This window comes from Zootoca vivipara, chromosome 1, assembly GCF_965207765.1.
Source record: "Zootoca vivipara chromosome 1, rZooViv2.hap1.1, whole genome shotgun sequence".
NCBI lineage: Eukaryota > Metazoa > Chordata > Lepidosauria > Squamata > Lacertidae > Zootoca > Zootoca vivipara.
The window spans coordinates 15,371,910-15,397,485 of NC_142582.1; the positions used below are offsets into that span (position 1 = coordinate 15,371,910).

The 25,576-nt window shown below is 38.2% G+C and overlaps 1 protein-coding gene across 5 annotated transcripts in view; it reads right to left on the minus strand.

The window, feature by feature from the left end:
* The window catches only part of GLS (glutaminase), a 67,815-nt gene that overhangs the window by 40,955 nt on the left and 1,284 nt on the right, over window positions 1–25,576 (minus strand). For 3 of the 5 annotated variants that reach the window (XM_035136204.3, XM_088676130.1, XM_035136214.3), the window contains exons 2-9: window positions 21,902–21,998; window positions 21,006–21,127; window positions 20,221–20,350; window positions 19,268–19,347; window positions 16,030–16,193; window positions 12,051–12,109; window positions 3,004–3,036; window positions 2,055–2,113 (exon numbers count right to left, since the gene is read on the minus strand). In XM_035136204.3, the coding sequence (XP_034992095.1) occupies window positions 2,055–2,113; window positions 3,004–3,036; window positions 12,051–12,109; window positions 16,030–16,193; window positions 19,268–19,347; window positions 20,221–20,350; window positions 21,006–21,127; window positions 21,902–21,998 (744 nt within the window). Of the gene's footprint in view, window positions 1–2,054; window positions 2,114–3,003; window positions 3,037–5,176; window positions 6,901–12,050; window positions 12,110–16,029; window positions 16,194–19,267; window positions 19,348–20,220; window positions 20,351–21,005; window positions 21,128–21,901; window positions 21,999–25,576 lie in introns of those variants that run through there. The other 2 variants (XM_035136223.3, XM_088676133.1) reach the window with 2 other exon arrangements.

The window sequence follows — 25,576 nt, forward strand, 5'->3', positions numbered from 1 at the left end:
TGTGGGTTTGAGTCCCATGTTGGGCAAAAGATTCCAGCGTTACAGGGGGTTGGACTAAATGGCCCTCATGTTCCTTTCCAACTCTGATCATGCACCTTTCTATGAACTTTGAAGCCAGACCAGGCTTACACTGGTACAGCAAGCTGCTTCCTGGCAAGCCATCAATGGATGCCAATTCTATCAGCACTCTAGAACAGGCATCCCCAAACTGCGGCCCTCCAGATGTTTTGGCCTACAACTCCCATGATCCCTAGCTAACAGGACCAGTGGTTGGGGAAGATGGAAATTGTAGTCCAAAACATCTGGAGGGCCGAAGTTTGGGGATGCCTGCTCTAGAATCTGCACTGGCTTCATATTGCTTTTGAAACACAGTTCAAGGAGCTACCTCCCTCCATAACTTACAAAGCTATTAACAGCTCTGTTTGAGCATCTCCAACGCAGTCTGTTCCTTGAGCCAGACCACATAACATAATGAATCAAACATAGACTGCAAAAGACACAGAGAAGCATTCACTCAGGGATGGCTGAACTACAGCAATCCAGTTCTTTCCATAGAAGATGTTCCAATGCCAAAACATCTTTCAGCAGCTTTTAAGATCTGTTTATTCTGGTTGACTTTTGTTGGCTCAAACGCAGGCAATGAAGCAATGAAATTTAATAATAATAATAATAATAATAATAATAATAATAATAATAATAATAATTTATTTATACCCCGCCCATCTGGCTGGGTTTCCCCAGCCACTCTGGGCAACTTCCAACAGAATATTAAAATACAATGATGTATTAAACATTAAAAGCTTCCCTAAACAGGGCTGCCTTCAGATGTCTTCTAAAAGTCTGGTACTGTAGTTGTTTTTCTCTTTGACATCTGGTGGGAGGGTGTTCCACAGGGCAGGTGCCACTACCGAGAAGGCCCTCTGCCTGGTTACCTGTAACTTGGCTTCTTGCAGCAAGGGAACCGCCAGAAGGCCCTTGGCACTGGACCTCAGTGTCCGGGCAGAACAATGGGGGTGGAGACACTCCTTCAAGCATCCTGAGCTTATTTTAATCAGGATTTCATAATCCTATTTGCCAGTAGCAATGTCTTTCTGCTGTCTAGTGAACACTCCCTGTGCTTTCGCAAAATGTCCTGCTCATGGCAAAAACTCTTTCTCCTTTCATCCTCAAAAATGCTTTCCCTCTGGCAAGCTGAGCTGCTGAGAAAAAACACCAGCCGCTGCATCCAGCAAAACCTGATGGAAAAAGGAACAGTACTGCCTGCCTTTTTCGTGGGGTGGTGGTGGTTTATTTCCTTTTCTGCTCAGTTATTGCAGAGGGAAGTAAAAACGGGATGCTGGTACCTTCCACCAGGAATCCAACTCTGCAGGAGAAAAACCACCTATCGCCCTCCACAAAAAATTGGAGAGAAGTAGTTTTTGTACTACAGATGGGCATGCCCTGCTACTGCTCCCTCCCCCCAAAAAAATCCTAAAAGAAGAAAAAGAAATATATTTTCTTCTTTCAAGAGAGCTTGGAAGAAGTGGAGTTTTGGAGGCAGCAACAGTAGCGAGGCACTGTGGTGCTTTCCCCAAAAGCCAAACTTGCAAAGGATAAACTGCCTCACTGGGCCTTTGCAGGAATCACGCCTCCTTTTCCTTAAGTGCTACAGGACTCAGAAAAGGGAGTGTTTGATGAGGGCAAGCATAAATAATGCTCCATTTGAATAAACCAACACTTGTTTGAACTACAGTGGAACCTCGGTTTTCGAGCGTCTCGGAAGCCAAACGTTTCAGTTTTTGAACCCTGAAAACCCAGAAGTAATTGTTTTCGTTTTCGAACATGCCTTGGAAATCCAACGGCTTCCGCTGAGGTTTTTCCAATTTTCTCCATTGAAATTGCCGACTGCCCATTGTGACTCGGTTTTCAAACGTTTCGGAAGTCGAACGGTCTTCCAGAACGGATTACATTCAAAAACCGAGATCGACTGTATTTACTACCTAACACAGAACTACGTATAGATGTAAGAAGAAACTGGGTAAAGAGGAATTTTTTAAACTAAAAAACATACTTACGTGGCATTACTGAACCCAACGTATTCATTTCCAGCCATCTTATTCATGAATTGCATCACCTGTTAAAGAAGCATCACAATGTTTTCAGAATGTACAGTAACATATCCCTATACGCCTAGGATTCAACATTCATTGGCTTGGTTCAGATGAAATATGAAACCTTGGTTTTGCATCACAAGAACAAGCCTTAGATTTATGCACTTCCACTCCTCCTTCAGCACAGCCATGAAATTGGGAGCTTCCACTTCTGTGGTCTAAAAGAAGCCACAGTTTATTATGTCATGTCCCATTGAGGGACTCTGGTTAATTTAACTGATTGTTTAATGAAACAAGACAAGATAAAAGCAGGGTTTATTATCTGGCTTATTTCAATAAACCATAGTGTAAAGTAACTACAGTTTTGGTCCAGTTTAGATGTAAACTATGGTTATTTTAAACCAGGAAACAAATGCTTCCATTTCCACCTTGCACTGAAAGATGAAAGGGCAGTGTGTGCCTCCAAGGATTGTCCCTATAATGCTGAACAATGGCTTAGCATTTTGTGAGAACTGGGCTGTTAAGCTGCACAAACAATACTTAAATGTTTCAATGTTGTTGCTGTTTTCACCAACTATTAAAGTTTATTGACATTTGGCATGTTTTGGAACTGAAGTTCCTTCTTCAGCAGCAATGTAGACTTTCAGAAATTGAAAGTAATACAAAAAGGAAGGAAACCGATTCTCAAAAGCACCAACTATGAAAAGTTTATCATAGCTTGGTGTGTTTCAGAACCCAAGTTCATTCTACAGGAGCAAGAATGTGGCTTTTCTTTTGCTTAAATTAGACTCTGAATGCCAGTTCACAGATCAGAAATGAAGGGGGAAAAGCAAATATAAAAATAAAATCTTACCCTGCAGTTTCAAACTCAACTATGGGAAATAATTTTAAAAAGGTTTGATGGTTCACTTACATAGTCAAATTTCTCAGCATTATTTGCTCCTTGCTGAAAGGAAAGAAGACATATTTACAAAGTTTGTTAATACAAGAGAAGTTTTAATTCTAATTCAACTTAGTTTAAATAAAATAATTCTTAATAATCTATAACTACTTAAATATTTAATATTAAACTATTGTTTTATTTATTAGTCTAAATACCTAAAGTTAGATGACTAAATTGTTTATATCAAACTTAAGAACACTACAGAAAGTTTCAATTTTTGAAAATTACTAAGGTGAGGAAACAGAGATGAACATTGAATAAGGCTAGCTTTATTTTAGGTGTTCTACTCAATTATGAATTAGTGCCTTGGAAATTCACTTACAGTTTATTGTAATCAGAGGATACATTAACGTTCCATTCTTGTAGTCCAAGGTTATTATTTTTTACATTATGATGGATACTAGAATGTTCAGTGCTATTTTATTTAGGGGCCAGTGGCGGTTGTACATAAACTATTGAGTAGAAGATGAGTGTTACCACTGCTATAAAAGGGCAACTGCATGAAAAAGTCGCTAGCACTAACCAAAGAGCCCTGCTGGGAACTTCCATTTGTGCATCCCTTCCGCCACTTGTTAAGCTGCTGTCAAAACTTAGGAAATGACTCCAAAACAGCACGAACAGCAATTGGGGGAAGTATCAAGGATGCCCTGATGCACACATGGGAAATCCTGGGTACACACCCCAGCCATTAATCCCAAAGTTTTATAGGTAAACACCTTCCAGTATAACAGAAATTGCAGTAGCAGATATACTGTCCAAATGTAGTTCAAAAGATGCCTGGATTTTATTAACAGGCAAACATTTTAAAATGTCCAGTTTAGCATCAGTGGGACTCAAAGGACAGAGCACAATCCTTATGCTTCTCTCCCTCTACCTTGACACATTTCAGATTCATACCCTTGCTTAGAAACTCAAGGAACTATATAAAGGCAACTCTACAATTGACACTGTTATGTTTTCATGCTTGCTATTTGACATAGCAAGTGTAAAGCCTGCAACCATCAATGCCTGGGTGTATATATCTAGGCACCCTGGCCCAAGCTGTTACTCTGCGTAAATTATATTGGGGGCAAAGAGAACTTGCTACCCCCAAAGGGAAAGCCTCGCTGTACAGATCTCCATTCACTCTGCTCTGGCTTGTGGCCACATAATCAAGTTCTTGCTACAGATACTTGATGTGTGGATATTTAAAATGGGTATTTCCTTTTGTCAAAAAAAACCCTGTTTTTTTAAATTGTGCTGTCTTTTTCCATATGTAGTCTCTTATTTTCAAGAATATCCCTGGTTGCCAGCTCAAAATTTAAAAAATAAATACTATGGAAACACAGCTATAAACCGCTATGGAGATAGGGTATTTTTAATAAGGCAGATTTACCATATTTGATGGGAATGCGGTGGTATAGGATAAAGGAGCGTTGTTCTTATCCTGAACAACGGTCTAGCAACTGTATCTGTGTGTCCAAAGGACTAACTTGACAGGTAATTTCTAAGAGATTTGTTGTGAATGCATTTTATCAACAGACCGTCTCCAGAACTAAATGTGGCTGGGAATCCATTGTTAAACATCAGGATGGAGGATGCATATTGCCTAAGTTTATTTATTTTTTATTATAAATATACTTAATTTTTTTTTAAAAAAAACCAGACTGTCACAAATTAATAGGCATTACTTAATGCCTTAGAAACATCGGGTTAATATGTTATTTAGTTCTGTTATCTAAAAGCACTACCTCAAATCAATCCAAAAAACATTACTTGCACTATTTTTAATATAGGGGAAAGAAAAAAAAAACCTGAATCCTGTATGTACCAGAATTCTACTCATGAAATGCATAAAGCCAGCCTCATTTCCCATTCTACAAGTGGATTAGGGTGTTGCAGATAATCTGTGAAGCCACACGCACCAGCTCATCTAGTGATGTGCAGTCATACACGTATGATCACCAGCTGAAAGAATACCACACTGTTGTGTCAAAGGTTATGCACCAATAAAGTAAAAACACTGCTACCCATAGTCAATGACTATTTAAGAAATACGCTAAAAAGGTTAAGCATTGTGTTGAAAGGCATTAGAAAAACAAGCTTTTAAAAAAGTGTAACTCCAAATCTGTTCAATGAAAAAATAATTAAAAGAAGAAATTACCAACTTCATTGAACTGTTGCAGTTGTCAAAATATTCCATAGATCCTAATGCTGTAAAATATGTAACAACATTTAAACCACAAAAACCTTTTAAATGCACAGTGAATGTTGCTTTGGGAAAGTGGGTCAGCATTAGTTACGGGATGCCGTACTGGTCATTGTTGTTAAGGTTAAGGCAGTTAAAAACTGAAACAAGTTTTGCATTTCTCCCCCGTATTAAAGGGTAAGGAGAAAGATGCTTAATGCTAAAAGACAGAAAGGATTGATTCTCTCCCCGCACCCGACCTTAACTGCAAAAAAACAAAGGAGCATCTTCATATGTTTGATACTATTAGCAGAGTAAACATAGCAAACAATGGTGTCTGAGCAAACTTATTTCAGCATTTATCAAATTCAGGGTTTCCCTGCCTTTAACTAAAAAAAACCCTGACACACACAAAAAACACTCTTTCACAGGACCTTCTAGATACCAGTTTAAGCACATTGATAAAAAGTAAGCATCTTTAAAAAGCAAAACCCTAAACTTGGATTTAGCTTGTACTGCATGAACTATTCATTAAAATGGGACTCTTAATGCAAGTTCTTAACACTGCCAGTTTTTTCCATTTCATTTACAGATTAAAGGAGGCAAATGTTGTAGGTAACGTCAACCAGAAATGAGGCACCAAATATTTGAGAGTTGTTTTCCCCCATGGCAATTTTGAAAATATTTCCCCTGGCAACTTTAAGATGGAACACAGAGCAGTTCTTTGTTCTCTCCAAATTTTATTTTGACTTCAGTCTAATTTTCCACTTTGTGGAGTCTCAAGTTTTATATATATGAAGTTTTACAAGCAGTTCATCTGTCTACAAACGTACCATGCAATAACTTCACAAACATAATATATACATATACACACTTGCAGTGTGCATGCTTGAATGTATATTTATGTGTATATGCACACTTTTGTGTATATACAATGAACGTCTATGAACACAAAGTAGTTTTAGACTGAGACAATCCAATGACACACCATTCATGCAAGTTTTTAAAAGAACGTTTACATATCCATATTATAGGATAGGCTCTCATTTTATTTATTTATATTATAATTGCATCAGCATGCAATAGGATCTCAGCAATACTTAGATTTTTCTTATAACTCTCAGTTTTGAGGTACTACCTCGACATGTTAAATTCTGTGCTTAATACTGCTACTTGACTTGTATTATGCAAGCTTATGTGGTTCTTCCTCCAAAGGCTGATAATGCAACTACGGTATGTACTTGCAAGGAATAGCACTTGTGCAACAAAACCTACCCCCCCTCCCTCTGCATCACCCCCAGGGTTGAAAGAATCCCCCCCCAGAACAATTGGGGGGGGGGTCAGAATACTTAAGATATCCTGATTCAAAGTTCCAGAATTATTTAAATAGATATTTATAAACTACATGCTCACTGGAGTTGCGTGAAACCCAGTATGTTCCGAAACTGCCACATAATTTCAATGTCAGAAAAAGAACTATCAGCAAAATCAACACCATATGCATACAGTTTCACCAAACAGTGGCACAGAAGAGAACTTTCAGTGTGCAAACTGGAAGTCACAGCTAATTTGTCCCACTGATTTCAAAAGGTCTGCTCAAAATACGACTATGTCTGGATCTAGCCTATGATCAGGGCTTGACTGAATGATTTGAGAGCATATCTAAACACAAACAAGATCAATTCTTGTATTTTATTTATGACTAGTATTATACAGTAGTACCTCGGGTTACGAACACGATCCGTTCCGGGTCGCAGTTCGTAACCCGAAAAGGTCGCAAACCGAGCGCCATGATTGCGCATGCGCAAACCGTGATTTTCACGCTTTGCACATGCGCAAACCGCACGCGCCGCTTCTGCGCATGCGCGGAACGCACGCACAACGAAAACACTTCCGGGTTTGCGGAGTTCATAACCCGAACTGTTCGCAACCCGAGCGGTTCGTAACCCGAGGTACGACTGTATTTATGGCTAGAATTTTAATACTGTATATAGAATTCAATTTGCAATTGTTGCCCACAAGTTACATTTAAACCTTCAAACACAAATGGACAATATTGTTTAATCATCTTTTGCTTTGGTTGTGTTTTACATCTGGACCAACAATTCTAGCCTATTTGTACGTACACACTTTGAAATGTCTGCTCAAAATGTAAGCTTGAATTGGAACCTAGGAGACCCTGGATTAAGTAAGTCTCACCTCAGAAATGGACATACTGGGGAGCCTTGGTCAATTCACTCAGTGGGACTACTTCTATAAAATTGGAATAAAGGATTGTCAAGATGAAAGAGACAACCTCAAACAACAGAAGTGTTGTATTAATTAATATTTTCATAAACAACGGACCATGCATTGGAAAACTAAGCAAGTTACTATTAATATTTTTTTTCAGATATATATAAAATTGAAGAACCAATAGGAAAAGACAATTATCAAGTTTGAGTAAGCAGAAGGGAGGGAAAGGGAAATGTGATCTATGTTTAAAGAAATAAAGCTGTTTCTGTACATATATCCATTTAGCTGCAGGATTACTGAGTAATCAGCTGAAACACAGAACAAAAGGCTGAATATATGCAGAAGCTATAGGGTATGAAAAACAGAGTTGTCCTATAACATCTATAGGGATGTTGACCCATGATCCTACAAGAACTGCTAGCTTTCATTACATCTAGTGTAACTTCTATGCAGATAGAGGTTAGTTCAGTTCTCAACCGTTTTCATAAGCAAATGGGCTCCAATCTGAGACTTAGGTTATCCTAGTCAGTTTGATCACTAGAAGTCCACACAAACATTACTTAAGTCCATTTATTTCAATGGGTCTATTCCAGGTATTACTTTGTTGGCTCTCATCCTTTGATTGCATTTATTATTTCACAGCTGAAGCTGAAAACATGATTTAGAAATTGTTTTCCTTCCCCTCATTTTTAGTTAACATTGTTGGAATCCTTCCATTGATGGAGTCTGTCCATTGACAAACAGCATCCATTATCAGTTCTGATACTGAATTTCTAAACGGTTTCCTCTAAAGTGAATCTTGAAGAATATTTTCTCTCCAAAACATACTTAGAAATCAGTTCTATTGGCTATCCCGATTCTTTCACTGTCTCTATATAAAAAAAATGAAACAAAAAGGGTCCGCTGGGTATATAAACCAATCTAGTCTATTTTCTGGGAGTTTAATCTGGATTGCAGTGGACATTGCAAAACATTAACTGAAAAAGTGACCACTACAAGCATTATGACAAATATTTCAATAATGAAAAATCATGTTTTCTGAGGGGTTAATGGTTGGCAATTGAGGCTTACCTCCAATTGCTATGCTTATTAACTACACCTAAAATAATAATTACAAATTCTGTTTCAAATTGTAAATCTAGAAACTGCAAAGACGTTCAGATACAACAGCTTATTTAAGACTCGTGTATCTTTTAACTAGAGCTTGGGATTCCCACGTAAGGGGATTTTTGTATTTAGAATTTAGGAAAAGAGAATGACTTTCATTAATTAAATTGTGCACCTGGCGGGGGGCAGGGAGGTAGTAACACCAAACTGCAAAATTGTAACTCAAAATCTCAACCATAGTCAGAACTGTAAGGTCTGACCAAGGGAAGAATTCACCTCATGTTATGGTGGTGCACACTAGAAAATGGGTGAAAAGGAGCAATAATTATTGCATTCTCCGCTCACCCATGATTATAACTATTTTGTATTCCCACAGAGCACCAGTTATTAAGATTTGTTACACTGAGGCTTTTATTCATTTGACCTCTCTAGATGACCTCTCTCTTTTAACAGTGGTCATGCGGTATGCTGCATGAGAATTAAAAATCTTCCGAATTCTAATGCCGATCATTCACCTATGTCCTACGTCACAGACTTGTAGCTGTCAATACACTATTATTCAGCAGGTTGACATAGCGAGCATCTCTCATTGATTAAGGCTTTTATGCACAGCTCCTGACATACGGCTGCCACTATGCAAGATCCAAAACTGTATAGTAGCACTTTGAGAAACAACAAACCAGAGTATGCGCAAGAACAAAAATCCTTAGGCAATAAGAATGGCTTTCTTAGGCCATATCAGAGATCGATTTAGCCCAGCAGTCTCCCCTGTAGTGGCCAACAAAAACCTGGCACATCTTTACTGCACACTCAATACAGCTGCATCTAAGCACAAAGTGAGTTTAATTTTAATTGAGATGTTTATCACTGGCCCAATTTGTACATGACATCAAAAAAGGTAAAGGTAAAGGTACCCCTGACCATTAGGTCCAGTCGTGACCGACTCTGGGGTTGCCCGCTCATCTCGCATTATTGGCCGAGGGAGCCGGCGTATAGCTTCCAGGTCATGTGGCCAGCATGACAAAGCCGCTCCTGGCAAACCAGAGCAGCACATGGAAACGCCGTTTACCTTCCTGCTATAGCGGTTCCTATTTATCTACTTGCATTTTGACGTGCTTTCGAACTGCTAGGTTGGCAGGACATGACATCAAACCATAGTTTGAAACAAACTATGGCTTTATGTTAGCATACTAGTGCTCAAATAGTTCCTGCAATGCTCCTATCCAACTCCTGCAGCTACCACATCACAGCCAAAGTAAATCAACACCTGGTTTGTTGCACTCTTTGAACCCAGACCCTTAAAACCATGGCTTAATGATCCATCAGTGGGGCCATTGACTGCTCTAGAAAATAACTTTACTTTTTCTTATGTACCATACTTTAGGAGTCAGTGACTAATATGCTTTAACCACTCAAGCTAAAGGAGCTTCTATAACTTTCCTTATATACGGGAAAGGACTTTGGTATAACTCAGCATTGTTTTGCCACTGTATATGTTATATTTTAATGGTTTCAAATGGCAGTAGGTTTAGAAAGGCATCATGAAAGGCAGTAGTAAACAAAATATGCTAACCAGTTAGAACTATTGCCCTATTGCATATACAATTGTGATAAACAACATGTAATAAAGTACACATTTAAGATACGCAACAAATGAATTCCCAAGGTTTTTGCACCCTCTTCAACAAAACAGATTGCATCTTTGGATTGTAGCCTTAAACAGCCATTTGCCTTGCCACTCTGTACTAGACCAAGCATAGAAATTTTACAGGAGTGTATTCTATGATCTTGAGCTAACAAATGCTCTGAATTCATGTATGAAGCTACTCTAATTCTATACATAGGCATTAGAAGTGGGACTCATTGGAGACAGCAAGGCTTATTTCCAAGCAAACATACCATTAGGCTGCAGTTATGAATGTTACTAAGTATGAGCTTACAATTAACTCAGAATGATAGCTAAAATATTTCTAAATTAAAACGAAGTATTAAAAACCCAGTGCTGATTCCTGTTTTCATAGTCACTCAATTTTTATAAAATAGCTTCCCGGTAGATGTATCACAAAAAAGTCTTACAATCACTTTAAACAGATGATGCAATATGGTGATTTATGTCTGCTGGACATGCAAATATACTACATGCAAAGTTTCAATGCAATCCAGTACTGGCTACAAAGTTGATATAGTGTTCTTGTAATGATATCACGATTGCATGCAGTAAAAACTAAAACTGCAAAATATTACAACAGCCTGGAACCTACACTGTTGTGATAGAAAAGCGCATTTTAGACTAATTACAGTGGAATTTATTTCCAGGAAAGTTTGCACTTTGGATTTTACCCTACAGTACTTGTAACAGGCTGTACTGTGACAATAATTACAGTCAAGTATTTGATGTATTGTATATTGCTTATTCTAACCCACTGTCAAAATGAATTTCAAAGTTATTTAAACCTACAGAGAAAAGTTAAACATGAATAAATTTACCTGTCATACTTAAGGCCATTTTCCTTCACCTATAGCTATTAAAGATAAATGTTTTAAGCAGGATTTTATTTTATTTTATTCAATATAACGAAAAGCAGAAAATCATGAGCCAAGACTGAAGTAGCCTCTCATATCTAAAAGTCTGAAAACAAATTAATGGATGTTAAGATGTAATCAACAGAATAGGTTGTCCATTTTTAAGGCTACTAGGGGAGTGAAATGTTGATTAGCTTTCACTTATTTCTAGAGAGCTACTGCTTCAAGTATGAGTTTTTAATTCTTACAGAAATCTCATCACACCAAAGGAGCAATTAAGGCATATTAATGATGTAAACACCCAAAGTATGTTAATACTTGTAAATATAATCTGACATTCAAAATATACACTTGATGTAGAAACAATTTTTGTTTTAAATCTTCTAGAAGAGCATCACTGCAACAAATGCTAAAATATGTAGGAAACAATTTAAGCTGTATATTAAAATTGATGTACAAGTTCTCATTTAAAAGACCATAAAATGAGTTGCATGTTTCACAGAATCCATAAAATCTCAAGTAGAAGTTGTTATGCTTATCTAATATTCCTTCCATTTTAATATAATTCAGGCCACAAATCTAGAGAAGCATGTGTTACTCGAAAAAAAGTAGGAGCCTATCTTTAACCCAACCTATTTCAAACAGCAGTTTGGAATCCAGTAAATTTAAAAGAGAAGGGAGAAGAGAGAAATAACACACCAGGAGCATTTCCCCTTAAAATTATTTCATACCATACCTCAGAAATGGTTTTTGAACATACAGGGTGGGGTTTAGTTTCAGAAAACTAACAATGAAAACAGTTACTTTCACACATACTCCTCTAGATTCAAATATTTTTGCATATTTGCCCACATGCTTGTGTGGACTACAAACTACAGTTCAAATTAAAATTTTCATTGTCCGTGCAATATCTAACATTGCACAACATAGCTTTCCGCAAAAAATGTTAATAATGCAGTTCAGAAAATTTGTGTGAACATTTTACCTTGATCAAGGAAGTGATCACAATTGCTCCAGCATTCACCATAGGATTGTGAGGTTTGTCTGCAAAACAAAAGTTATTTAGTCATGTACATTCACTTCCCAAGGAATTAAATTAACAAAACATGAGTGAAAACCAGCACAATGTATTCTCTTCTCCATCAATCAACATTCCACATGTAGTCAGGATTCCCTACTGCTTAAGTGGACTAAATTCCAAACCAGAATAATGAAATGAAATAGACAGCTCTTGCATGCCAGAGATAATGGCACATGCATTCATTTCATCTAAAAAGAAGTAACTCTGCAGTCAGTAACAGCAGAAATATGCGTTTTCAATTAAACTAAATGCAGCAAACTAAAAAAAAATTAATTAACATATACAAACTTATTAACATGGGGTTTTATTCACCTAATGAACCCTGTTCTAGTACTTCCACTTCTGCAAAGGGCTTCCCCCCCTCCTCCCCGCATACCCCCAAAATAAGCTTAGTGGGGAGGGTCCAGGAGAACCCCCAAAATGTACTGGGAGAGATAATTCAGTCTGGCAAGTTGATATTCTTGCACAGACAGATTTGGAAATCTCAACATTGAATTACTGTATATTCCGGCGTATAAGACGACTGGGCGTATAAGACGACACCCAACTTTTCCAGTCAAAATATAGAGTTCGGGATATACTCGCCGTATAAGAAATATGACCTGGCGTATAAGATGACCCCAACTTTTGAGAAGATTTTCCTGGGTTAAAAAGTAGTCTTATACGCAGGAATATACGGTAGTTTGCTCTGTTTACCACACCCCATTTATGTTTCAGCTATAAATTCTACATGCAGAAAAGGGAGTTGTTACTGAACTACAACATCTTGGCTACAGGACCTAGTGGTGCAAGGGGTATCCAATAAAATATGCTGTCGAAATATATGCGAGGAGAAAACAGGTAAAAGAAATAGCTCACAGTCCTAGAACCAATGTTAGTAAAAAAAATTTAAAAGCCTTATGGTGAGGTGAAATTACCTCAGCTGTTTTCAACATTCAGCGATGATTATCTATAGTGTTAAGATGACACTGTGATAAAGGAAAACTAGAGGACTATATTTAGGATAGTCAATGAAAGTCCATGCGCTCTACTCCTAATGAAATATTGAGCTGGCACAAAGCAGTAACTTTTAGACACAACAGTTGGCGCATCCTGCCTGTGGAAACAACTACTGATACTCACACACTTGGAACTGGGCCAAGGACATTACAGTATCCTAGTTCTTATGTATTAAGAGCTTAGTAATCACCATCAAGAAGTTAATGGCCTGGAATTCAAGGCTAAATACATCTACAAGTGAACGAAGTTACTTATGCTCCTAGGCTAATGATTCCCACAGATGGGTCCAAAAAGAGCAAAGAGGGCAAAAAAAAAGAGTAAATTAACAGCCTATGGAACCAGCAGGCCTCTGGACCAAGCTTCTTTTTAATGTCTCAACAAAAAGTAGCATCAGTTACATCTCAGACCACCATCAGTTACATCTCAGACTTTTCTATATCAGTATTTGTCTATGCTTAATTAAAGATCCGTCTTTCAAACCTATATTCGCTACTGAAAGTATAAACCAGCACACATCCTCAACATACAGAGCAGTTCAAATGCTCCACATTAATTGTTAAATTAAGAACTTTCCAGAGTCTGTATGACATCTGTGAGCACTAATAAAACTATATTAGAATACAAAAAGAGCTAGACAGGCTAATTTTATGACTAAATATCTATTTTTTAGCAGCAGCTTTTTTTAATCAAAAAATGTGTACTGTATTTCTAAATTACTTGCATTTCCTTTCAGATAAACACATGAAATCTATTCCTCGGCAGAAAGATCACATGGTCTTCAACTGCCATCTCTTAATTATCATTGTATTAAAAATTAATTTGGTGTCATGGCAACCGAGAGGTGTCTTCTCTCACCAAGCAAAGATACTGGGAGTATGCAGGTTTTTCACTAATAAACCCAGCCTTTCATTCCACAGCTAGATGAGTCACCAGAATGAAATTTTACCTTTTAACATATTTAGTGACAGCTTATGCAAAAAGCCACACAGAGGGAGAGATCCAACATCACAGCAAAGGACGCAACTGTCCCCTCCCCAATTTTCCCCAACCCTCCAGAGGAAATTTGGGGAGCATGCGAGGTATTGTGGGGGGAAAGGAGAAAAAAAGGCAAGTTCTGCTCATGCAAGCAATAAGTGGTTGGACAGATGGGTTCACCCAGGTATCACCCAGAAAAACATGCAATTTTTAAAAAAGATTTTAACTTAAGAGCAGTTTATTAACTCTATCAACTGATGAGCAACAAAGCAGCAGTCAACTCCCACCAACCACACCCTAAAACCCTAATGCCACATCCCATGCTATTCTAAAGGGCCCCCAGCCCCCAGAAGAGGTCTTAGGGGTTTGCAGTGGGAAAGGGGGCAGTAAAGCCCTGCTGCATGGATGAAGTTTGGCTGATGAATGTTCACATGAAGGATTTCTTTTCTGCACACAAAACATTCCCAAATGCACCATAGGTACAATGCAGTGTTTATAACCACAGCACATGACCATATATAATCAAGGATATCACATAAACTGACAGCACAATATACACAACTCCCACTGATGTTGGGTTACCAATAGTATTACTTTCTGTAACAGAGAAGACTGACAAACAACGTCCCTCATTATCTTATCACCATAAATCAGAAGGAAGGAAGGCGTTTCACTCAACAACACTCAACAACAACAATGGCTAATCTTTTCCAGCCTACAGGTCACATTCACGTTGGCAATCTGCCACCCTTCCAGTGGTGAGCGTGGCCAAAGTGTGTACATCACATATACATTTTCTCTTGTTCATGCAGTCATGCGCTCATACTTGCATGCATACAATCACATGCAGAGCGGCACACAGCACTCTCACATAACACTCTAATTCTGTCCCTCCCCCTCCATGATGGGGCAGAGGGGAAATGCTGTCCTCTGCTCTTTCAAGACAGAGTTCCCTTTCCTGACCTGGAGGGGAAAGCCTTGTGAATTTGCGCACCAAAAGGTTCATTGAGATTGGAGAATCTTTCAAAGATGGTCACTACTTCTTGATACTGGATCTACTGACTGGAAATCTGCTGGTAGTCATAACCATAAACAAGTACCTATGAATCACAACAGATCAGGCAGCTGCACGGGTGAACTCCTAAGTACGCAAGCTTGTTATTTCTGTAACACCACTGCTTCACTTTGAGGTCACTAGGAATAGCAGCAGCAGGGTCCAGGATGAGGAGATGCAAAGGGTAATAGTTGTCCCACAAGGATCCCTGTTGCGCATCTGTATGAACTATAAGGCTGGCCCAGAAACCAGTGGGTTTACTTGACATTAATCATGCCCGCAATTCTAGAGCAGGAGCGATTAACCCACACATTTGAAAAGAAGAGAAAGGTTAAGCAGGTTGGGGGGGGGGAATCATCACAGCGCTGGACTGGATAGAGAAGTTCTTTAAACCTCTTCTCTCACCCTCGCTGGACTGGATAGAGAAGTTCTTTAAACCTCTTTTCTCACCCTCGTGCTACAATCCTTTCCCCACAACCCAACTCTGGTATGGAATACACCAAATGAGGATGTGGGACAATGCAAACATCACAATTTCCCCAGGAAAATATCTAGCTAAAGTATGCACTCAGGTTTCTTTGTTTTACAGCCTGCTCCCCAAGCACTCTGGCAAGCACATCTGAATATGCACAACATATTCTCATTTGCTCTCCTTAAACCATAAAATGACATTAGTTGCAATTGTATCTAAAACCAGAAAAAAGATCTGCCCAAGCAATTTCATAGAATAGGCAGAGGGAGGGGGCACTCCAGTTCATTCTTCCTTTGTACTCACTTCTCCATCTTCCTCCATCCCTCACTGTTTTTTTAAGATAGAATATTGGGAAGTGGCAAATACATATACAGCTAACTTACCATCTTCATTGAGGAACAATTTGTTGAATCTTAGTCCACTAGGCTCTTTACCAACGTATCTGTGTACATAGTCCGTGCCAAGGTCATTAACAGCAATAGCATACTTCAAAGGCTTGACACAGGATTGAAGACAAAATGGAACTTTGGTATCTCCAACAGAATGCCTGAGAGACAAATAACGTATTAGTAATTGTGCATTTCAACTTAAGGTGAAAATAAAATTGTCACACTACGTTTGATAAATAGATACAATCCTGCGGAAAGGGATTTTTAAAGCAGGTTCTACTATTTTTGTTCCGTTTACAGTGGTCCCCTTGACTTACGAATTTAATCCGTTCCGAATGCACATTCGTAGGTTGAAAAATTTGTAAGTCGAAAAAGCGGTTTCCCATAGGAATACATTGGAAACAGAAAAATTCGTAAGTCGAGTAAACTGCATCTGAAATTCGCAAGTCGAGAAAACCCCATCTAAACTGCAACAGTTTTTATTTCGGATGTAAAAAAAAACATAAGCGTGCGGCCATTTTTTTGATTCGTAACTCGAAATTTCGTAAGTCGAGTACTTCTTAAGTCAAGGGACCACTGTATATGATGCATCAGGCTGGAATAAAGGTTTATTATTATTATTATTATTATTATTATTATTATTATTATTATTATTATTATTTCACTACTAGTTTGTTTGGGTGGGAAAGGTAAACAATTAAAATATATATGCAAAAATTGCCAGTTAAAATATACAACGGTACAGTTCTTTAAGTGTTGCAACAATAATAATGAAGCATTATTATTGTTAATAATAATGAAGAACTGGCTCCCCCTGGAACCTCTAAGAAAACAGTATTGGCTACAATACAGTATTGACTACAAATGGGCTGACGGGAAGCAGAATAATCTCAACGCAACAGAAGAGGAGGTTTTAACTTTCCCATTCTCACACATCAAGGTTGAGGGGAGAAAAAGAGAGTTTATGTGTATATGGTTGTGGGTGAGGACTATATGTCTGTTTATTCCCACATCTCTAAGGAAAATCCTGCAAAAATACAGCAGCTACAATATGTGGCAGGGCACGTAAACAGGAAGGTTATAAATTGCACAGGCATTTCTTCCAAAGACAAGCCATAGTTTAACCTTGCCCTCAGCAGTTTCCTGTTCAGGCTTAAAAGATGAGCGCAAACCATAGTTTACAGACTCCGATGAAACAGCAAGCTACAGCTTGCCAAAACAAGGTAATCAGACGAAGAGCTACAATACAAGAGTGGAGAGGGGGAGTATGAAATCTTTAACAATGAGAATCATAATAAGGTATTGATGCAAGTTTTCATCTGTTTGACTCTATTGTTATTTCAACTTACTGATTTGTTTCCTCTTTTTGCAAACTGTTTTGGTGGGATGTCTTTTTTTAGCAATCAAGCAGTGTAAAAAATCAAGAAATAAATAACATCTGCACAGGCCTGGGCACATAAAGCAGGAGTGGTTAACCAGTGGACCGCCACATGCTGTTGGATTTTAACTCCCATCAGCCTCAGCCAGCATAGTCGATATTGCTGTGAGTTGTAGTCCAATGATTAGCTTCTCCCCAGGTACACACCTGGAAGCGAACTGAGTATTTATTTAGTCATGCCAGGGAGATTTACTAAGCTTGATTTTTGTGGACTAATTCAGGAAACTGAGCTCCGAAGGCTGGAAACCTTTCCCTGAATTAGATCCTATGGCCTGGCCTCAAGCCGGAAAAACAACTATTTGGGGCTTCCTGCACTTCCCTGTGAGAAGTGCTGTGTGTCCAGTATTTGAATTAAAAGATTAAAATGGTATGTGAGACAACTGTTAAAATCTGATATATAATAATGAAAATGAAACCAAAATCCAAACTAAGCATATAATTTTAGTTCAACTCTGCTTTATCTGATTCTCAACACATCCTCAGAGGAAGTGTTACACTTAAAATACGTCAAGACCTCAGTATTTTCATTGTTTGTAGATTTCTAACCTGTTGGCTTGGATCAGAGAAACAGGCAATTTCCTCATTACTTTCAAAGAGACTTGCATAAAAATCTCATAACCAGATGTATGGAAGTGAGAGCTGGACCATAAAGGCTGATCGCAGAAGAATTGATGCTTTTGAATTATGGTGCTGGAGGAGACTCCTGGAAGTCCCCTGGGCTGCAAGAAGGTCAAACCTATCCATTCTTAAGGAAATCAGCCCTGAGTGCTCACTGGAAGGACATATCCTGAAGCTGAGGCTCCAATACTTCGGCCACCTCATGAGAAGAGAAGACTCCCTGGAAAAGACCCTGATGTTGGGAAAGATTGAGGGCACACGGAGAAAGGGAGGACAGAGGACAAGATGATTGGACAGTGTTCTCAAAGCTATAAACATGAGTCTGACCAAACTGCGGGAGGCAGTGGAAGACAGGAGTGCCTGGCGTGCTCTGGTCCATGGGGTCACGAAGAGTCGGACACGACTAAACGACTAAACAACAACAACAACCAGAAAACATACACCAAAATGGTGTAGAATAGATTTGATATATTAGCTTCAATTGTACAAGCCACAACCAACCCAAGTCACATCTCTCATTGGTTTTAATAGCCAAGGATCTCACCTTAATTAGAGGCTAGCTATGCAGTAGCATTACTGTATAGAATGATAATCTGGATAACTACCCAGCCTCAAACTGAGCAAAACTGCAAAGTCTTAACACTACTTCAGAAATATGCTCTGAAAAGTGCTTAGGCAAACTGCTACTAATATGACTACCAAAAATTCTTCTATATATTGGGAAGAAACTAGAAACCAGATGACAGAAAATGCTAAGCCGAATCATGGCAATCAAACATCAGTCCAGACAAGCCATGAGCTGTAACCAAGGGTTGTTCTTGCTTGCCACTTGTGGTTTGTCTTCTTCATACAAATTGCAAGTCCAGGTTTAAACACAATGAAACCCAAACCATCACTTATCAGCCAAAATCTTCTCTCCAAAAACCTGCTCATTTGTTCATTTGTGCTAAGCCATTGTTTAAATAAATGTCACCCTAGATCTATATTGAATATGAGAGTGTACTGAACACAACATAAATAAAAAAGCAAACCCTACAGCTAGTGTGATAAAGAATACACACCATGAATTTTACAGAATTGCCTTGATGCAAATTTGGTTCCTCAAAGTTGGCGTACTGCTTCTATCACCTATAGCTGAAATTGGGACAGATAAGATATTTAAGAATTGTACCTTACCTCTGTCCATCAACTGTACAAACTGACACTGCCCACAAGTCAGGACTGAATTTAGCCAGTTGTGGAATATAGTCAGCAACCTATCCAAAATGAGATTAATAATGTCAATTTAAGAATATCACACTGCATTACTACAAGGGTCTTGGAGGAAAAGTACAACTAAGAAAAAAATGCTAGAGAGATAAATAAAACAAAGTTCAAACCCAAACTCCCCCAAACAACAAGTGTACAGTGAAGGTTCTTCAAGCATAAACTTTCAAGGGTGTTAATCACACAGCCTTTGACAGGAGCTTACTTAAATTCACATGTTTACCACAGGCCAAAATAATGTATCCATCAATTATTGTGCCAAACCAACAAAAGCTGCTTACAAACACCATTGGCTTTGAGCACATGACAAATTGTTAAACGATTTTATGCCACTTGGGTGTTTTATTTTGTTTTTTGTATCACTGCTATTTTTACAGTATCTTGTGTTTTAATTTGGAAGTAGCAGCAAATATACTTCTAAATAAAGACAACCAAAAATATATAAAACTGAGAAGAAACATGGAATTCACATCTTGCACTGATTCTGAAATCAACAATTCCAGTGGCCACTCTTTACTCAAAGTACTCTTCAAGGCACAAAGAGCAAAGGTTGGCCCATAAGGGGGGGAACACCCCAGCTAGGCAATCTTTATTAGGACCAAAATATCTATACTACGGGTAGTCACAAATGCAGCAAGCTTTTGCATTCTCCAGAGTTCATCATCAGCCAAAATGTTTTCCAGCTTGCACTCCCTGCTTTGGGAAGAGCTCTGGGAAACTCAAAAGCTTGCCACATTTTTTGTGACTTTTTGGTTGGTCCTAATAAAAGTATTCCCGAACTGTGAAATAAGGAGGGTTTTTTTTAAAAAAAAAAAGTACATGAAAACATATTAACACAACAAATATTTCATATGAGCCCTTACCGTTCCTCCAGATTGTGTTTTAGCATTTTCATACAGTTCATCAATGTGAGAAGTAAATGACACAAAATCTGGAATGACAAACTTTCGCCTGAAAGCCTGAGTAAGCAGGACAATATTGCTTTGGACACACCTATGAAACATGAAAAAATATGAGTGAGAATCTCAATTGTGTTCATTATCATTCAGTACATGTGAAGGCCTAAGCAAGCTCACTCATACATGCAAGAGCAAAAGCAAGAGCTTAGTAATAACTAGACAATTTAGTGTTTTAGTGTTTTTCCATCACATGCCAAGTAAGTGTTCAAATATCTAAATATTTATAGTTATTAAATTATGGAAGCTCCCCTCCCAGAACTAGTTACTTTGAGGTGAGATCATCAGGAATGTGCTGTGGGGTGGGGAACATTAAGTGCTCTCTTTACAGACCTGATCAGTTCACATTCCTGTAGCCACCATTAAATTTTAAAAATTGTGACATGTTAATTGTAGTCAAGCAGGAGTGGCCCTAATACTTTGGCTCCAATAGTGATCTAATCACCAAGGGACAAAAGTTATATGTTAATAAGATAACATTATAGTACAAGTGTTTTAAAATCTTTTCATTCTTCAGCACATATGTCCACTATACTGCCAGCAAAATGAAGCGAATTTTGTAAAACTATTTTTCTAAGAATATTGTTAGTTTGCCTCACTCAAGTTCCCCCCGTCACACTATTTTCACATAAATAAGCTCAATGTGTCAAATTTTAAGTTTTTGTTTTAGATTAATAAATAGGTATATTTACTTTTTAAAGAGATCTTTATCAAGCATGACACCATCTGATGTTGTTTGAAGAGTCAATCTTAGCATATCCATGCATTCTTTCAGTCTTGGGTCAGATGTACGTAAACCTGTCGATTTCAGGGCCTGTAAAAAGAAAAAAGGAAAAAAGTAGAACATTAGAAATACTTCCTGTTCTAAACATTGACTCAGATAATATGCTACTCTGGTATCAAGCACCATCTGATCTCATTTTCCAACACAATACAGTTGACAGCTGACAGACACATTCAGAGTAGTTCTGTTTTTCAATACCTTGCCATAAGCATGTTTAGAAGATTGATAACAGTGTACCCTCAGTTCCAGCTCCTGCCAACCTAGCAGTTCAAAAGCACCTCAAAGTGCAAGTAGATAAATAGGTACCGCTACCGTGGGAAGGTAAACAGTGTTTCCGTGTGCTGCTCTGGTTCGCCAGAAGTGGCTTTGTCATGCTGGCCACATGACCTGGAAGCTGCCTTGGCCAATAACGCGAGATGAGCGCCGCAACTCCAGAGTTGGTCACGACCGGACCTAATGGTCAGGGGTCCCTTTACCTTTACCTTTAACCCTCAGTTTTACTACAAGAGTAAGCAGATTATATCATGTACAGACATATTTAGAGAGTTAAATGTATGGAATGTTTATCTTTAATAACCATCCTATCAACACACAGTGTTGTTGTGAGGATAAAATGAAGAGGGGTGCATCATACTTGCCACTAACAGCTCCTTGAAGAAAAGGTGAAGTATAAATGTAATAAAGAATAAAATTGACCTTTAGTAACCTTGAGCCATGCACTGCTTTTCAAAAGTTACCCAAAAAAGTATTAAACTGTGCTATTTACCATATAGTTTATTTTTTTTAAAAAAAAAAAAAGCTTACCGTGATGAATTTGTGAACTGGTATTTTTTCTTGCCCTTCTGCAATAGTATAGAACAGCAAATCCTCCAAACTAGGCAAAAGACCTTGCTTTATCTTACTGAGAAAAAAACAATACATGGAAAGGGTGAGAAACAACAACAAAATTCTAGGTCACTGATACTCTTATCATTTCACCACTGAAACACATCTGAGCACTATTTGGGTAATTATATGCCCTCTTGCTAACACAAAAATTCGACTGACAATTTTATTAAGCTATCATATCAAACTAGAAAGAGACATTTTACTGCTTTCATAAGCAACTTCTGCTGTTTAGTTCATTTTCATTTTACAGTATTATTTATATATTAAATGCCTATTCCACCCTGCCTCCCAAAGGATCCTAAGGTAGAAAAGTATGATTTCAAGCTAAGACTGTCCAGTGCTTCTGAAAATGTACATGCCAGAAAGCTATAAAATATAGCTAAATATAATACTTTCCCCCATAATAATTGATTCTCTAATGAGGTAAAACTTAAAACAATGTGTGGCACAGAACTAGGTATTCAGATATTTCCCTAGTGCAGAAGTTAATACACATTATGAAGCTGTAAATAAGTGTAACTCATTAATCTGTTTATTGTAAGCTTTTTGTTTCATGTGGCATGTACAAGTCTCCTAAAATATGCACATACTTTGATTATAGTATGTTAAGAATGCTAGTGTTCAAAATTCAAAATATTAAGCTTTAGTTTTGTGAAATATTATGTTTTTTAAAAAGTATATAGACTGCATATCATTCACAGCTGTTGCAGTTAAATCAAGCAGACTAGCCCAATATTTAGCTTTGAAAGTAACCCAGCTGAGAAAACAAACATGGCAAATGTTCAATTTTCATACAGAAAATACCTTAAATGGACTATTATTGTACAAAGCTTATCAGTTAAACTGCAGTATAAGCTTTTTCTGCCCCTATTTCCCAGGTCAATACTGTTATATAATGTTTGTTCAACCTAAGAGCAGTGTTTTAGCATCATTAAACACTTAGAAAAACACATATTTGGCATATGCTAAAAAGAGCTAAGACATAAAGTGGGCATGGTATTGTCACAGGCACTAACCAGTGTTAAACCTGCTTAGCTTCAGCAAGGAAATAGACTCATATGCTTTCAGGTCTGTAGTGGCATGAACTTGAACCATGGGCACCATACAACTGTCTGCTTACATTATTTTCCTGACCCCTGAAAGCTCCATATAGACCTCTGCTGGTTTCAAGGTATAAAGTTGACAACAGTTAGATGGTGATAGGAAGAACAAGCACTTTAACTTTTTACCCGCAAGCCATTTTCCCATTCAAAATCACCCTCTAGTTGCTTTTCCATGAAGAAGAAGAAATACAACCTGCATATTTTCTCATGGTGGGATTCAAAAATGAAAATATCTAAGGGGGGGGGAATAACTAAGCAGCCCCTTCCTCTGCCCATCCTCATAACTTCAAGGCTGCTTTTGGTTTTGAAAAAGAGTTGGGAGAAAAACACAAACAAAAACACATAACTATTGTGGGCCTCAGTCTCAGAACTTTTCTTGATATTTCCATTGTTATTCTAGATTAAAGTGAGCAGTTTAGAAAATGGTACCAATGAATGTTTTAAAACAGTCTTTGCCAATCTGGTGCCTTTTCAAGGGCAACAGCTTGGCAAAGACTGTTCTAAAGACTGCATACTACTCTACAGTAGGCTACTACAATAGCTTCTAATCCACCTTTTTAAAGGGAATGTAAAATTATATTTCATGGAAATAAAAAGACAAGTAAGTTTTTTACTTTACATTTATTCAGCTAAGAGAACATATTTTACCCAGTGTGAGATAACAGTAAGCCTTAATCTGAGTAACCATCATTTATAGCAGGCAGCTTTTGTTCACTTTCCATAATAATACATAGCAAATATGTAAAATGTGCTGCCCAGATAGCACTGTAGTACTAAAGTTAAGAGCAAGCACCAAGATCTCTGGTTTGGCATCCTATTCCTCAAAGCCATAACAGACCCCTTGTGTGCTCCAGAAACCAATGCAGAGTCTCTGGACATAAAACTTACATTTATATTATCTTTTCATTAATCCTGTCCCATGCCTGCTATAATCTCAAAGCAGATTCATCTACATACCAGCCAGTGATGCAAATGACAACATAGCTAGTTCTGACAGAGATATTGCACACTATCTTGGCCAAAGGTTTAAAGGTGATCTCTAGCACTGCCTACTTGTGTTACCAAAACCAGCTTTTAAAATTAAATTATTTTACTTACAACCTTGAGATACTAGCCAGTACAAAAATAATATTCTGTATAACCAATTGTCACTGGTCTAGATAAAAAAGACAGAAAATTTGCATCAAACTTGATAATTCAATTTCTTCATGCAGCCAACATTATCTTTACTGAAAAAAGTGATTTATCACAGTGCCTTCTTAGAGAGAAAAATAAAAAAACTTTTGTGGCACTTGTAAGACTAACAATGCCATTCATTCTAAGATGTGTATCCACTTATCTCTTTTTGCCAGTGCAAACCAACACCGAAGGAATGACTAATTCAACTAGAATATTCTTCACAAGCTATATGCAACAACTCAGATGTTTCATTGTTAAAGATAAATGTTTCATCTTACGCTCTCTGTAACATTCAGTTCTTGATGCTGGGAACTTGCAAGGGTCAAGAAAACTGATCCAAGAAGGGTAAAGGATGACACAGCAGCCAGTGTAGCATTTCAGGGACAAATTTATCTGAATTCATCCACTCTTGCATTCTGTGCAGTGATAAAGCTTTGCATTGGGGAGGGAGCAGTATAATACCGCTAATCACTGCCTGATCAAATCTGAATAATACAATGCCAATGCTACATATAAGTGATCACTTTCATACACACATTCCTTCATCCAACATACCCAGCAGAACAGCAGTTCCCATTATTTTGTAAACATGTGACAAAGGAAGCTGCCTTACACCAAAGCCAGGCCACTGGCTCATCTAGCTCAGTACCATCACCACTGTGGTCCTCCAGGGTTTCTGGCAAGAAACCTTCACAACTCTATCTAGAAATGACAGAAATTGAAACTGAGACATTTTGCATGCAAAGCATGCGATCCATCACCGAGCTACAACCCTTTCTCAAAGGGGAAGATGGTAGGTCATGCTTCTATAGCTACAAACCTGAACACACTTCTTAGACAGTAAGCTACACCAAATGTAATGGTGCTTACTTCCAAGTAAACACCACGCACAGAGTTGTGCTGTCAGTCACCTTGCGGCTGTAGCTAACGGGCTTTAACGCCACAACTAGCCAGCATCAATATACCACAAATGAACAGCATTTCTCATGTGGATTCATAGAATCAGACTTGGAAGGGACCCAGAGGGTTCATCTAGCCCCACCCCCTGCAATGCAAGTGTCTCAGCAGCAGTGTCTAATGTTTAAAATCAAAGGTGCCAGACCTCAAGCTTAACAGGAAGCCACCTGTATGCCTGGCTTGGGGCCCCACTTCTTTGAAGTCCTTAGATCAGTGGAGCGCTCACCAAAATTTTATTCAGCAATGAGGAGGAGTAGCCAGCACGTGCTTAGAGGCATCTTCCAACCACATTACTTGGAAGTTTTCTGAAATCAAGCCCTTGGGTCAGGGCAGTGCACGCCCCAAAACCCAT